The sequence below is a fragment of the Lissotriton vulgaris genome, unplaced genomic scaffold (assembly GCF_964263255.1).
Source record: "Lissotriton vulgaris unplaced genomic scaffold, aLisVul1.2 SCAFFOLD_1615, whole genome shotgun sequence".
NCBI lineage: Eukaryota > Metazoa > Chordata > Amphibia > Caudata > Salamandridae > Lissotriton > Lissotriton vulgaris.
In genome coordinates, this window is record NW_028249168.1 from 272,287 (window position 1) to 285,693 (window position 13,407).

General features: G+C 44.7%; 1 protein-coding gene across 1 annotated transcript in view; it reads right to left on the reverse strand.

Annotated features, from left to right (window-relative positions):
• Positions 1-13,407, reverse strand: part of LOC147663683 (uncharacterized) — a 180,860-nt gene that overhangs the window by 41,087 nt on the left and 126,366 nt on the right. The window contains exon 4 of the mRNA XM_086950267.1: positions 5,399-5,456. Coding sequence (XP_086806393.1) covers positions 5,399-5,456 — 58 coding nt within the window. The remainder of the gene's footprint in view (positions 1-5,398; positions 5,457-13,407) is intronic.

The following is a 13,407-nucleotide window of genomic DNA, read 5'->3' on the forward strand; positions in this document are numbered from 1 at the left end:
CATCACATAATCTGTCTTCTGACCCGACCACAGCATGGAAACAGCCCTCAATGCCACTATAGATGACATCTGTAAGATCCTAGACAGAGACACAGCTGTCCTCATCCTCCTGGAGATTTGTGGCATTTGAGACTGTATCCCACCCCATCAGATGGCTGCATGAGATTGGAATCCAGGGACACACTCTCCATTGGATATGATCCTTCCTGAATAGAACTCCCAGCAACCTCATCCTTAAATTATGGCAATGACCCTCCCAGAGCCCAACCCTCTTCAACACATATATTATCCCACTCACAAGCATCATCTGCACCCATGACATTGACTATGCTAACGACACTCAGCTTATACTCTCCCTCATGGTTAAGACCCTCCAACACTTGGAACAGGTTGGCTGCCTGCATGACCAAAGTCAACAACTGGATGAAGACCAACGGTCTCAAACTCAACACCAACAAGACATAAGATGTGTTCTTCTGGAAGAACCCATTGCAGTGGGACTCCACCTGGTGGCCAGCTGAACCCACACCTATTTCAACTGCCCACTTCAAGAATCTTGGAATTGTCAGTGATAGCCAACTCAGCATGACCGCCCAAGTCAACGAGGCCACAGCCTCCTCCATCCACATATTGATAATGCATAGAAAAATCTTCAAATGGCTCCCAACCAGCACCTGCGAAAACATCACACACGGCCTCGTCACAGGCAAGTTGGACTACGGGAACACACTGTAAGCTGGGATTAGCAAACAACTCACCAGAGAACTTGCAATTATTAAGAACTCGACAGTCAGAATCGTACTCAACCTACTGTATTGCACACACTTAAGACTGCACCGTAAAGACACTCCACTGGCTCCCTGTAAACAACAAGCTCATCTAAAAGTCTTCAAACAAACCTTTATAGCACCATATAACATGGGCCTAGCCACCTTCAATAGTTAAATCTAATTTCACAAACAATTCAGACACCTTCGCTCGGCTGGACTCATACTTGCACACATCCCACACATTTGCAGAACTGGCGGTCGGGCATTCTCCTAGAGCCTGGAATGATCTCTATCTTCAAACAGACCTACTGCAAGCTTTATACTAGGCAAGACTTGCACCTGCTTCAGTGCCAGGATAATCTACCGTGTGATAATGTGCTTTACAAATACACGGTGATGGATTAAACCCAGATCTGTTGACTGGGTGTGAGTGTTTGATTGGTTCAGATGCTCCGTCCATCACCACCCCCTTTCCTACCGCTTTGTCCGCCATAAGTTGGCAGGGTATCCTCAGACGTGAGTCCCTTGTTCACTTTGCCACTGGATTCAAGCAAGCCTGGCTGAAGACGGCTGAAATGCCAGAAAACGGTCCTAGGAAGCTTGAATCCGGTCCAGGGAAGGCATGGCTTGGCAGTTCGGGCTGGACGGTTCCCATGAGGCACAGGGTCAGACTGATTTGCATATAGCCAGTGTCTAACCCAGGGTGGTGTGGAGTGCAAAAAAACGATGGATTTAGGCCCAGTACAAGGATCTGGGCCTAAATCCATCGTTTTTTTGCACTCCACACCACCCTGGGTTAGACACAGGCTATATGCAAATCAGCTCTGACCCTGTGCCCCATGGGTACAGTCCAGTCCGAACTACCAAGCCATGTCTTTCCCAGACCGGAATCAAGCATCCAAGGACCGGTTTCTGGCTATCTAACCCAGGGTGGTGTGGAGTGCAAAAAAACGATGGATTTAGGCCCAGATCCTTGTACTGGGGTGAATGTATGACATTGTTCTACATTCTGTCCATCAACTGTGTTTTTTGCAATTTTCACCCCGAGTGTGCTGGGTATACTCAGACGTGAGTCCCAGGCTCTCCACACCACTGGAGTCAAGCTATTCAGGCTGATGAAGGCTGATAGCCAGAAACCGGTCCTTGGATGCTTGATTCCGGTCTGGGAAAGACATGGCTTGGTAGTTCGGACTGGACTGTTCCCATGAGGCGCAGGGTCAGAGCTGATTTGCATATAGCCAGTGTCTAACCCAGGGTGGTGTGGAGTGCAAAAAAACGATGGATTTAGGCCCAGATCCTTGTACTGGGGTGAATGTATGACATTGTTCTACATTCTGTCCATCAACTGTGTTTTTTGCAATTTTCACCCGAGTGTGCTGGGTATACTCAGACGTGAGTCCCAGGCTCTCCACACCACTGGAGTCAAGCTATTCAGGCTGATGAAGGCTGATAGCCAGAAACCGGTCCTTGGATGCTTGATTCTGGTCTGGGAAAGACATGGCTTGGTCGTTCGGACTGGACTGTTCCCATGAGGCGCAGGGTCAGAGCTGATTTGCATATAGCCAGTGTCTAACCCAGGGTGGTGTGGAGTGCAAAAAAAACGATGGATTTAGGCCCAGATCCTTGTACTGGGGTGAATGTATGACATTGTTCTACATTCTGTCCATCAACTGTGTTTTTTGCAATTTTCCCCCCCGAGTGTGCTGGGTATACTCAGACGTGAGTCCCAGGCTCTCCACACCACTGGAGTCAAGCTATTCAGGCTGATGAAGGCTGATAGCCAGAAACCGGTCCTTGGATGCTTGATTCCGGTCTGGGAAAGACATGGCTTGGTAGTTCGGACTGGACTGTTCCCATGAGGCGCAGGGTCAGAGCTGATTTGCATATAGCCAGTGTCTAACCCAGGGTGGTGTGGAGTGCAAAAAAACCATGGATTTAGGCCCAGATCCTTGTACTGGGGTGAATGTATGACATTGTTCTACATTCTGTCCATCAACTGTGTTTTTTGCAATTTTCACCCAGAGTGTGCTGGGTATACTCAGACGTGAGTCCCAGGCTCTCCACACCACTGGAGTCAAGCTATTCAGGCTGATGAAGGCTGATAGCCAGAAACAGGTCCTTGGATGCTTGATTCCGTTCTGGGAAAGACATGGCTTGGTAGTTCGGACTGGACTGTTCCCATGAGGCGCAGGGTCAGAGCTGATTTGCATATAGCCAGTGTCTAACCCAGGGTGGTGTGGAGTGCAAAAAAACGATGGATTTAGGCCCAGATCCTTGTACTTGGGTGAATGTATGACATTGTTCTACATTATGTCCTATGTCCATCAACTGTGTTTTTATGCAACTTGTAAAAGGGCAGCATGCTGAAATTCATATTGAAGTCAGTCAGCTGAAGAGGGCTAGCAGTGTCCCTTGGTGCATGCAGGAGTGGGTGGAAGAAAAGCTCGAATAACGAAATCACAGACTAATGGATGAAGTCTGGCTTAAACTCCTACACATACTTTTCATAAAATCAAAAGGTCTTGGCTAACATAGACCTAAAGAAGCTATCAGTCTGGCATTGAGAAAGAATGCAAGAGAGAAGGGGAGAAAGGAAGGAAGAAAAAAAGGAAGGCAGATAAAAAAGGAAGAAGGGCAAAAAAGAAAGGAAGGAAGACAAAAAGGGAGGAAGGCAAAAAAGGTAGGACGGCAAGACGGAAGAAAGGAGGAAAGGTGGAAAGAAGACAAAAAGAAGGAAAGAAAAAAATGAGAAGGAAAGAGGGGAAAAAGAAAGAAAACCGAAAGAAGGCAAAAGAGAAAAGGAAAGAAGGTCGAAAAGGCAGAAAGACAAAAAAAATTAAGTAAAGAAAAAAAGAAAATAAGGAAAAAAGAAAATAAAAGGTAAAAAAGAAATTAAGAAAAAAAAGTAAGGTAGGCAAGAAATAAAGATGCGAAAAAGCAGAGGAAAAAAAAAGACGAATGAGTGAAAGTAGGCAAAAAACAAAAAAGCATGAAAAAAGGAATGGAGGATAAAAAAGAAGGAATGAAGGAAAGGAAAATGGAAAGAATAGAAAAAAGGAAAGAATAGCAAGAATGAAAGAAAAGACGGTAAAAAGAAAAAAAACAATGAAAGGCAAAAAGACAGAAAAAAAGAAAATAAGGCAAGAAAGAAAAGGAATAAAGAAGACAAAAGAAAGAAGAAAAGAGAAAAGAAAAAAGGAAAGAAAGATGGAAAGAAAGGAGATGGAAGGAAGGATCAAGAGTTTGCAGTATAAAATATTGGATACCAAAACTCAAATTACACCCCACCTATGCCTAAATAAAACTGTTACAGGTGGAGTGCAAATTAAACCTCAAAGTTTGGTTTTCTTCCTGGGCAGTTCTATCAAAAAGCCATTGGTGAAATCAAATCCAGGAACACAATATGGCATTCTGAGGAATAGCAGCAGTCCACTTCAAAAGGAATTTACAACAGCATTGGGAGGAGACAGAAACTGATAAAGCAGGAATTTTTCCTGTAAACACTACAAATGCATCCTACTGTCAGATCAGGCAACACTGGCACTAACGGGAACTCCTTGTGTGTGGATGCGCAACTTGTGAAAGAGCAAAATGCAGTCACTCAAAGTGTGGTTATCCGGAGGGTTAGGTAGGCTGATCCATTGCCCCCTGCTGTAGGCTGTAGTGGGTGGAGGCAAATGTGAATGACAATAACTGACCCAGTGGCGTAGCTAGACAATTTGATGCCCATGGCGGTCTCTGCCTTTGCCACTCCGCTGCGGCGGCATGGAAGAGCGAGGGAGGGGAGGAGGACGGGGGGTTTTCTGGCAATTCTACACCCCCAGGCTTTTTTAAAATTACCTCCCCCCCCTTGGTAAACAGCAGTGGCGTAGCAAGGCGGGGAGGCTGCCGCCCCCAAAACTAGTGACCCCCACCCCCCCTCTTGCTATGCTACTGAACAGACCAATGGGTAAAGAGAGGTGGCTGAAAGCCCCTTTAAGTAAACATATAATACATTTTATTTTAGTAAAATTAATAGGTCTTGGCTAACCCTAGTCCTAAAAACTGGCACTGGAGCAGTACATCACACGAGGACCTTGGAAACTTGGCAGCTGCTATGTTATAAACTATGTTCTGCAAATATTAATGCGGAATAAATAATTGCAGGTAAGCAAAGATTTGGTTAGCAAACCTTTCAATAATGACGAAAAAATCACTGCAAGCATGCATTGGGATTGTGACAGAAACAACATAAAACGCTCTGGCATTTGGAATGATCAGAGTTCAGTCAGGTAGGGCGGGTTTCCGTTAATGCCTTGAGGCCCTTACCTGCGACACGCCCAACTCACGTTAGCACACATGGCAGTAAACACACATGTTGCTAGGGCCAGAGACATCAATCACTCAGGAGATCGTTTATTGTTGTGGCAAAAAAAAGAGCAGTCCCAGACTTTGTACCTTCAAAGGAATGCAATTAAGAGGACCATAAATGGTTTATTCTGGTTAAGTGATGCCTTTGAAGTAGGTTTATCCTCGACATCACACCGTGGCAGGGCCATGCGACTGTATCTAAGTCCTGCACCCACTTCGGGTGTCTGATATCCAAGATTCTGCGTTATCTTTATTTGGCACATAAATAGCGCGCGTACCTGAGTCTGCCGCTCCATCCTCGGCGAGGCCGGGTTACCCAGGGTCGGAAAGGTGTGTCTGAGGAGAGAAGAAGCGTCACGGTTTTCAAGAGTAGGAATGACGAATTAGAACTACTAACTATGCAATCGTGACCTGACATTTGCTTTAAATATATACATTGGCCAGATTTCAATTTAGAATAAAAATCTTCCACATGTTCATGTGACAGACAACACAAGGTGTTTCATTGAAAAGACACAATGCAGACACACTAAGCGTGGACAGTCAACTAGAACCAGAGCCAGAACAAAGCTTTATTTCGATTGTAGCAGGACAATCATAAAAAGCACAGATAAAAAACATTAATAGAATCAATGTAAAGTGCATCACGTGTTCTTAAAAAACATATTAAAAGTCAATTAAAAAGAAGCATACATCCTGATTCTAGATAACAATACTTTTTCTCTGGTTAAAAATTATTTTAAAAAGCATGGCTAGCCTCCAAGCAACGTGTTCATTGTCCAGGAGTTGAAGTTTCATAAAAGCAGGCCGACATTGTCTCAGCCCCCATTTCCGTAGAATTGGTAAGATCCCGACCTTTCTTGTCTCCCCGTATAATTTGCAAAATAGAACAATGTGTATCGATGATTGGGGCGACCGGTTGTCACAAGGGCAGGGTTGTAACTCCTTAGGCCAATCATTCAATGTGGGAAAGGAGACAAGCCTATGTATTGTACCTAGTCTGAATATTGTTAATATGAACCTGTCATAAACCCGGACACAAAAGCTAAGTATGGCTGCAAGCTAAAAGTTGTGAGAACCAACTGATGCTGCATCACACTGGGCTTAGATATCTCCCTTGATAGTCTTTGGGTCTCCAGGTAGGAGAGTACATATTTTCTTAGCTTTTTTCTGGTAATCAAGGTAATAGTGTCAGGGTTAGTAAAATATTCTTGTTTACCCATATCGTTCGTGAAATCTTGGATAAACTTAACCCAGGGTATCCTTTGTTCACCATCCAGGCTGATACTATCCTGTAATACCTCTCAATTGAGGATGGTCTAATCACACGATCAGATCCTGTGCCACAAGAGGATGGGCTCTGCTTTAATGAGGTCTAATATGTGTGGAAGACCCAGTTCAGCGTGTGAAACATAAGTGGAGGTACTGGAGGGGACCGATAAAATGTACTTTAAAAAATTGTTTTCAACTAATCGGGTTGGTGTTTACAAACCCTCAAATATCCGCCCCATAGGTGGCAGTTGGTACACACTTAGCTTTACATATTTTTTAAAGCTCTAGAGGTGGTTTACGTCCCATTTTTTTTTAAAAGCTGGCTAAAGCGGACGTAGCTAGTGCCAGCTTCTTTGCTTCGACAACCTTAGACCAGGTATCGTTATTACTAAATAGGATACCTAGATAAGAGAAGCTCTTCGTGGCAGTGATCCGATTTCCCTCCACAAAGATATACCTACGCTTTTTAATACCATGACCACATCTCATTATAAATGTTTTTGAGATATTCATTCTGAGGTCAAGATCCTTCATAAAATTATGGAAATTATTTAAAGTCTTCTGCAGGCCATTCTGGGTACGTGACAAGATCACAGCATCGTCCACATATAACAATGCTGGGATTGGGCGAATGCCTATCTGTGAAAAGTAATTGGCATCTTTAAGGAGAGCCTTCCTTAACACGTTAATATAAAGATTAAAAAGAAAGGGGGCTAGGACAAAGCCTTGCCTAACCCCCCTACCTATTGGGAAAGCAGCAGTACATTCACCTCCTAATCCGAATCGTACGCTTGATTTGGCACCATTATAAAGGAGACAGATACAGTTAATAATATTTCTATCAATCCCCAGCTGTGACATGATCTCCCAGAGCTTTGAGTGCCTCAAGCAGTCAAAAGCTGCAGAGACGTATTTTTAGCCCTGGTATACTTTCCCATAAATATCACTAGATTTAGGCTCTGTTCCACAGTCCCTTAGGCCTTCCCGGAAACCATATTGAAGATCTGATAAAATTCGGTTTTCCTCAGCCCAGAGCTGCAGGCGTTCTATGATGATGCGTCCCACGACCTTAGCAATCGAGTCCAAAAAAGAAATGGGCCAATAATAGAGTGGATCCTGTTGAACGCCCTTTCTAAATATGGGGACAATAATCGATTCCACCCAAGTTGGTGGAAAAGCGGCCTTACAACTGGCGTTAATTATTTGATTAATTATTGGAACCCATAGAGTGACTTGGACTTGTACAATTCCACAGGAATCCCATCTGGCCCAGAGGCCTTCCCACCTGTACTTGCGGAGAGAGCACTACTCACTTCGTCAATACTAAAGTCTAGATTGGAAAACTGATTAATCGGTCCTGAATTTTCACTAACTTGACCAATACCAGTACTTGCCCCGTTGTATATTTTGGAAAAATGATCAATCCATTGACCCTCTGAAATAGCTACTTCGATAGTTGGGCCTCTAACCGAGGTCAACAACAGTGTTTTAACCGCTTTCCAGAATGCGGCGCTATCTTTTAAGTGTGCAGCTTTGGGAAGCTTCTCCCATGCCTCTTCCTTTCTTGGAGAGCCAGACTATAGTTCTTCCTCACCGGTTTAATATTAATGATGTTCCTTGGTACATTGTGCAGTTCTTGTTTCAGATGGGAATGTGTGAGAGAGCAATTTAAATCAAACCATTGCTGGATGGCAGGCTTTTACCCCCACGTTTGAACGTTATGTCCCGGACTACAGTTGACAAGTTTTGAAATGAGGACAGTATGCGCTTGGGGGATGCTAATTCGTTCAGACAGACGTCAATGTCCTTACTACACCTTGTGATTATTGTTTTATTAACTACCTCAGGGTCTATCATGTTCCAACGGAGTGTATAACCATTTTTTTGATCGAGCTTTAAGTGTACCAGGGCATCATCTATCTCCTGGTTCTTTCTTTCCTGGCCAGTCGCAACAGGAGTCAATGTGATACATAGAGGGAAATGATCACTCAGGGAAATTGTATCAACTTTAAATGTAAGTAATCTAGGGGCAAAACTGTTCGAGAACAAAATATAGTCTATTGTGGAGCAGTGGCCTCAACCATTGTTTGGTCTGCGGCATTGGGAGAGATCTTATACATAGATCATTGGCAAAGGCTAAGCCTAGGTTGAAAACTACTTTGTTAAAAAGATCACCTGTACCCTGATGGCAAAAGTTTGCATTATGTGTGCCTTCTAACTCATTAAGACCACATATCCTTTCGTCCTCAAAGGGGCACAGGGCACAGTTAAGGTCCCCACATACAATGGGATATTTTCAAGGCCCTGTGCATTACACATAGTATTTAACTCTTTACAGAGTGTGAGCCACCTTGGGGGTACTATCAGGTAAAATATTATTATAAAAGTTGACCAGAGTTATTGAGTTGGAAGCAAGGTTAAAAATTGGTAATAGGGGGACGCCAATTGAGAGACAGTTCTAACAAAATGTAACGTGTTGCTTACTTATTTACAAAGACCACCCGTAGCTCTGCCATGAGACCCCCCCCCCCCATTGCTGGAGTATCAAATGTTCTATAACCATTCAAGTGGATTGGTTCCTTTGACCAAGTTTCTTGTAGGCAAACAATGTCCTGTTTTAGAGCATATTCAGACCATAAGGAATTGCTAATCTTGGAGCGCAACCCAGCTATATTCCAAGATAAAAGGCTTCACCCAGGATACGTGTTATCATTGGAAGAACTAGCTAATCCCAAATTGGTCACATTAACTGCAACATTGCCACCCATGTGCCCTATACTGGGGAATAGGTTAGTTGAAGGTTGCGGTAGTGTATGTTCCCAAGAAACTAAGCCATTTGAAATACCCTCGCCCACAATAGTATGTATCAGTGGGAGGCCCAAGGGAACAGTCGGTGCCCCGAAGGAGGACACATTGTCATGTGATTTAACCGCTGTACCTTGTTCATGGGGTATATAGCTTTGGACTTCTTCTGTTATACAAGTCCTATTTATATGGGTTCTCACCCCGCATCCAGACTGTCTAGCTTGCCCATCAATAGAACTCCTATACTTCCTAGAGTGTGATTGTCAACCGATGTCATCCAACGTACGGAAGACATTGAAACGATTACAGGTTGGGACAGAGTATCTAGCAAGGTTATCCTAGAAGGGCGCCTTCTCCCTGGAAGAAAGCCATAGGTTAGCTGATAGAGCCTGCGAGGAAGGAGGGTAAAAGTGCCCTTAGGGTAGTCTGGCGGGCTCGTCTGGTCTAACTGGCCCATAGCCAGCCCTGTCCAGAATTAAATGAACAAGGTCTGGCGATCTAAATGACACCACAATACAATCTCCTTTAAGCTGCTTCCTAGATTGACCCGCCCAGCCAATTCTACGTGCAAACTTGTATTCGGAGTACAAAAGGTTTGCATTAATCTCAGTCCTGGTACTAAGAAAGTGATTTATTCCGCAGGGCAGACCAATGCTCGCTATTATTAGCTGGCAATGTGGGAAAATTTGCCACTACCACAGTATAAGGTGTTGCCTGAGGGTGTAGATGTAAGTTTGTGACTGGTATTTTGGATTGTATCACAAGCAGGGGACTTATTTCTCATAGAGCTTGGGGTGGGGGGGCACTCTCTGGTTGTGTGGAATTTTCCCTGCTTATGTTGTCACTAGGGTAATTACCAAATGCTCCCTGTAATGGAGGGGCGTGGCTTTGTGCAGCACCACCGCTACAGGTAGGTGTTGAGGACACTAAGCTTCCACTTTCCTTGTTGCTGGGGCATATCTTCTGCCTTATAGGGACATCTAAAGTGGGATTTGATGGACCTTTATCAAAAAGACCCTTATCGTACCCACTACACCCAATGCGTTGCTTAGCTGGGTTAACCCCTTCAATCCTTCCCTGGTTGACCAGTACTGATTGTGAAGGGGTTGAGAGGATTGTTTCCAAGTTGGCTAACCTGACCTCAATATGAGGAAGTTTTGGTATTATGGGGTTAAGGAGGCGTGAGAACATTAATTCCATTTGACAAGGGGAATCGACAGTCAATAAATTTGCAGAGGGTTCCACTATTACCCCCTCATCCCACGCCCCTTCAATCATGATTGTAGATTTACCTTGCCCGTGGTCAGTGAAAGGCTGGGAGGGTTTCCGACCTATATACTTCAGTGTAGGTGGATTTGTTTTTTGATTGCCCTGCCCTTTCCTTTTCTTAGATGGAGACGCTGAGACATGGGCCTGTGCGCTCTTAGCCTTTTGGCCCCTGGTTGTAACAGTGTGGCCGGGGATGCTCCCACTAGTTACTGACTGTATCAGAGCTGATGGACCTTGATCTATAGCACCCGAGTCACCTAAGGGAGGAGGAACCTCCACAATCTCCTCACTCTCCCCCGGGCTCAGGGGTGGCAGTATGGGCGGTGTGTTATTTCGCAACAAAGGACATTGGCGATCTAGGGAGAGCCTCCTCTCCGTAAGTTCAATTTCGTGTACTAGAACGGATTCCACCCTTTTCAAGAAGGCGTCCAAAGTCCCCACAACTCCATGCCCAGGTGTAAATTTTCTACTCATGTTAAGGTCCCACAGGACAATGCAAGAACCCCTGTACAACAGGGCAATTTAATAGCAGTATCTTGTCGTTATCTTGACTCAGTCATTGATCCTCCAGTTTGCCCGATCAATAATGTGGCCCTACCCGGCCTCCTTCTGGCTCTGAAGAGCGCAGACGGGCCTGCCCTTGGCCCAGGCTTTGCCCGGGCGCGGCCCAGGAACGCACGCACGTTTCCCGCGCTGCGGGAAGCCTGTCGCCCTTTTGTGCGCCTCCCGCCGCTGCTCCACAGGTGTGCAGGACCGCTACGGGTCCTGGGAGCTGTAATCTCTAGTCTGTGAGACCAGCTTCACTCCCCAGGTGACTCCGGTTTTACGGCGTTGGGCAGGCAGCAAGCTAGCAGCGGTAGCAGTGTGGGCAAGTAATGGAGAGATAGTAGCAGCGTGGGTAGACAACAACTGGCAGTAATCTACAGCAGTCAAATTAGATGAGACTTTGGAGTCTGAAAGGAAATAAACACAATGCTCTCTTCTAGATGCACCAGTCCTCGCGCCCATGGACGCTTTACATGTGTTCTCGAGTGAAGAGTTAAGTGGATCATTACCACTACCGACCAGGCAGAGAGGAGACTCTTAAGAGGGGTTCTGGGTTTCCAGGTTTTAGAAAACAATAACTATTTATTAACACTCTCCAGGTTCAGCCAGAGTATCCACAGGGGCCTATCAGGGGCAACTCGGCCAATGGCAGGAAATCTTGCCTAGTGATGGGGCGTGCCGTGCGGTGGATTAATTATAGCAGATTCTTGAGTTATATGTGTGACTTTCCCATCCACGTGCAATGTCTTGTACCATGTCAACTAAGTTGCTAACGAGGCGGGTGTACCTCGGTATGATTAAGTTACTTTATATGCCCAGTGTGGCCAACTGTACGTACATTTCAACTTCCAATCTGATTATGAAAACTAAATTCCAACTTCCAATCCGATTATGAAACTAAACCCCCTCAAAACGGAATTCCTCCTAATTGCCACCCCCCAACAAAACTCCCACTACCCTTGACTAGCTGAAGCACCTAACAGTTCTCAACCGCTCATCGTTGATTCAGCTAAATCTCTTGGGATAATTCTTGACAGTAATCTAAAGATGCAGAAGCACATCAGTGCCTCCACAAGAGGAGCCAACTTCCACTTGCGAAAAATTGAAACCCTTTCTGACAGCCTCGGATTTCAAACAAGCTGTTCAAACCCTAGTAATACCTAGAGTGGAATACGGTGCTGTAACCCTATGCGGCCTCCCAAGATCATCGACAGCCCCATTAAGAGCCACTATCAACTCTGCTGCAAGACTCATCACTGGCTCAAAGAGAACCTCACACATATCACCTGACCTTAGAGTCCTTAACTGGCTACCATTTGAAGCTAGAATTAATCTTAAAATCGCTTGTATGACTCACAAAGCCCTTCACCACAATTACCCGTTCTATCTAGCTCAGAAACTGGAGCTCTCTGCTGGCAGCAGAACCTCCAGGAGTGTCAAGACACTTCTTCTAAAACCACAATGATTTGCCAAGAAAAAAACATACTCTTGCTCATTCTCTGGTATGGCTCCTAGGATCTGAAACGCTTTGCCAACGGAAACAAGAACAAACCCATCCCCTGCTTCCTTCAAAAAAGAAGTGAAAGCGATCCTCTTGGCTCAATTCATGTGATCCTGTCCGTTCTGCTAGCTTTTGCTTTACTGTTCCTATCTATCTATGTATTTGTCCTCAACTAGCTGACATTTGTTCCGTCAAGATAACTGACTTTACATGCTTAAGTTTTGTACCATGGTTGCACCTATCTCTTGTTTTTGTTACATTTTGGTTTCTTTCTTACATTTGTCTTGTAAAGCGCTCTGATACTTGTAAGAGTCTTGTCCGCGCTATATAAAACCTTCAAAATAAATAAATAAAAATAAATCTGATCCCTTACTACATTCCAGAAAGCCTAGATTAGTGGACATTTCAGCGCCACCTAGCGGTTTGAAAGTCAATGCACCTTTAAAAAGTGTATGTGAAATTGGTCGGATTTATTCTGAAAAGGAAGAACTGCTCCTAACCTCTCACCATAGGTGAATTTTCCACTATGGAAATGTAACTTGGCTCCCACTCCTAAACCTGGTTGTATCTCAAAAAAACACGTTCCACTTATTTAGAGTAGGCACGTAATATTAACATCATTATGCAAAGTGTGACTCCACCACCATTCTTTCTGACTAGCCCAGGGGAGCCTACTATACAGTGGAAAAAGTGGAAGAAAGTATTTTTGAACTATGCAACGGTGTGTGGCCCCAATCTAGGGTTAGAAAGAAAGGTAGCCCTATTAGCATATTACCTTGGGGCAGAGGGGGAAGAGGTGTTGGATCATCTACCAGAACTGGGGGCACAGGAAGCGAGAGGCCTGAATGAGGTAGAAATCAGTCTAAAAAAATTAGATTTGCACTACCTTCCCAA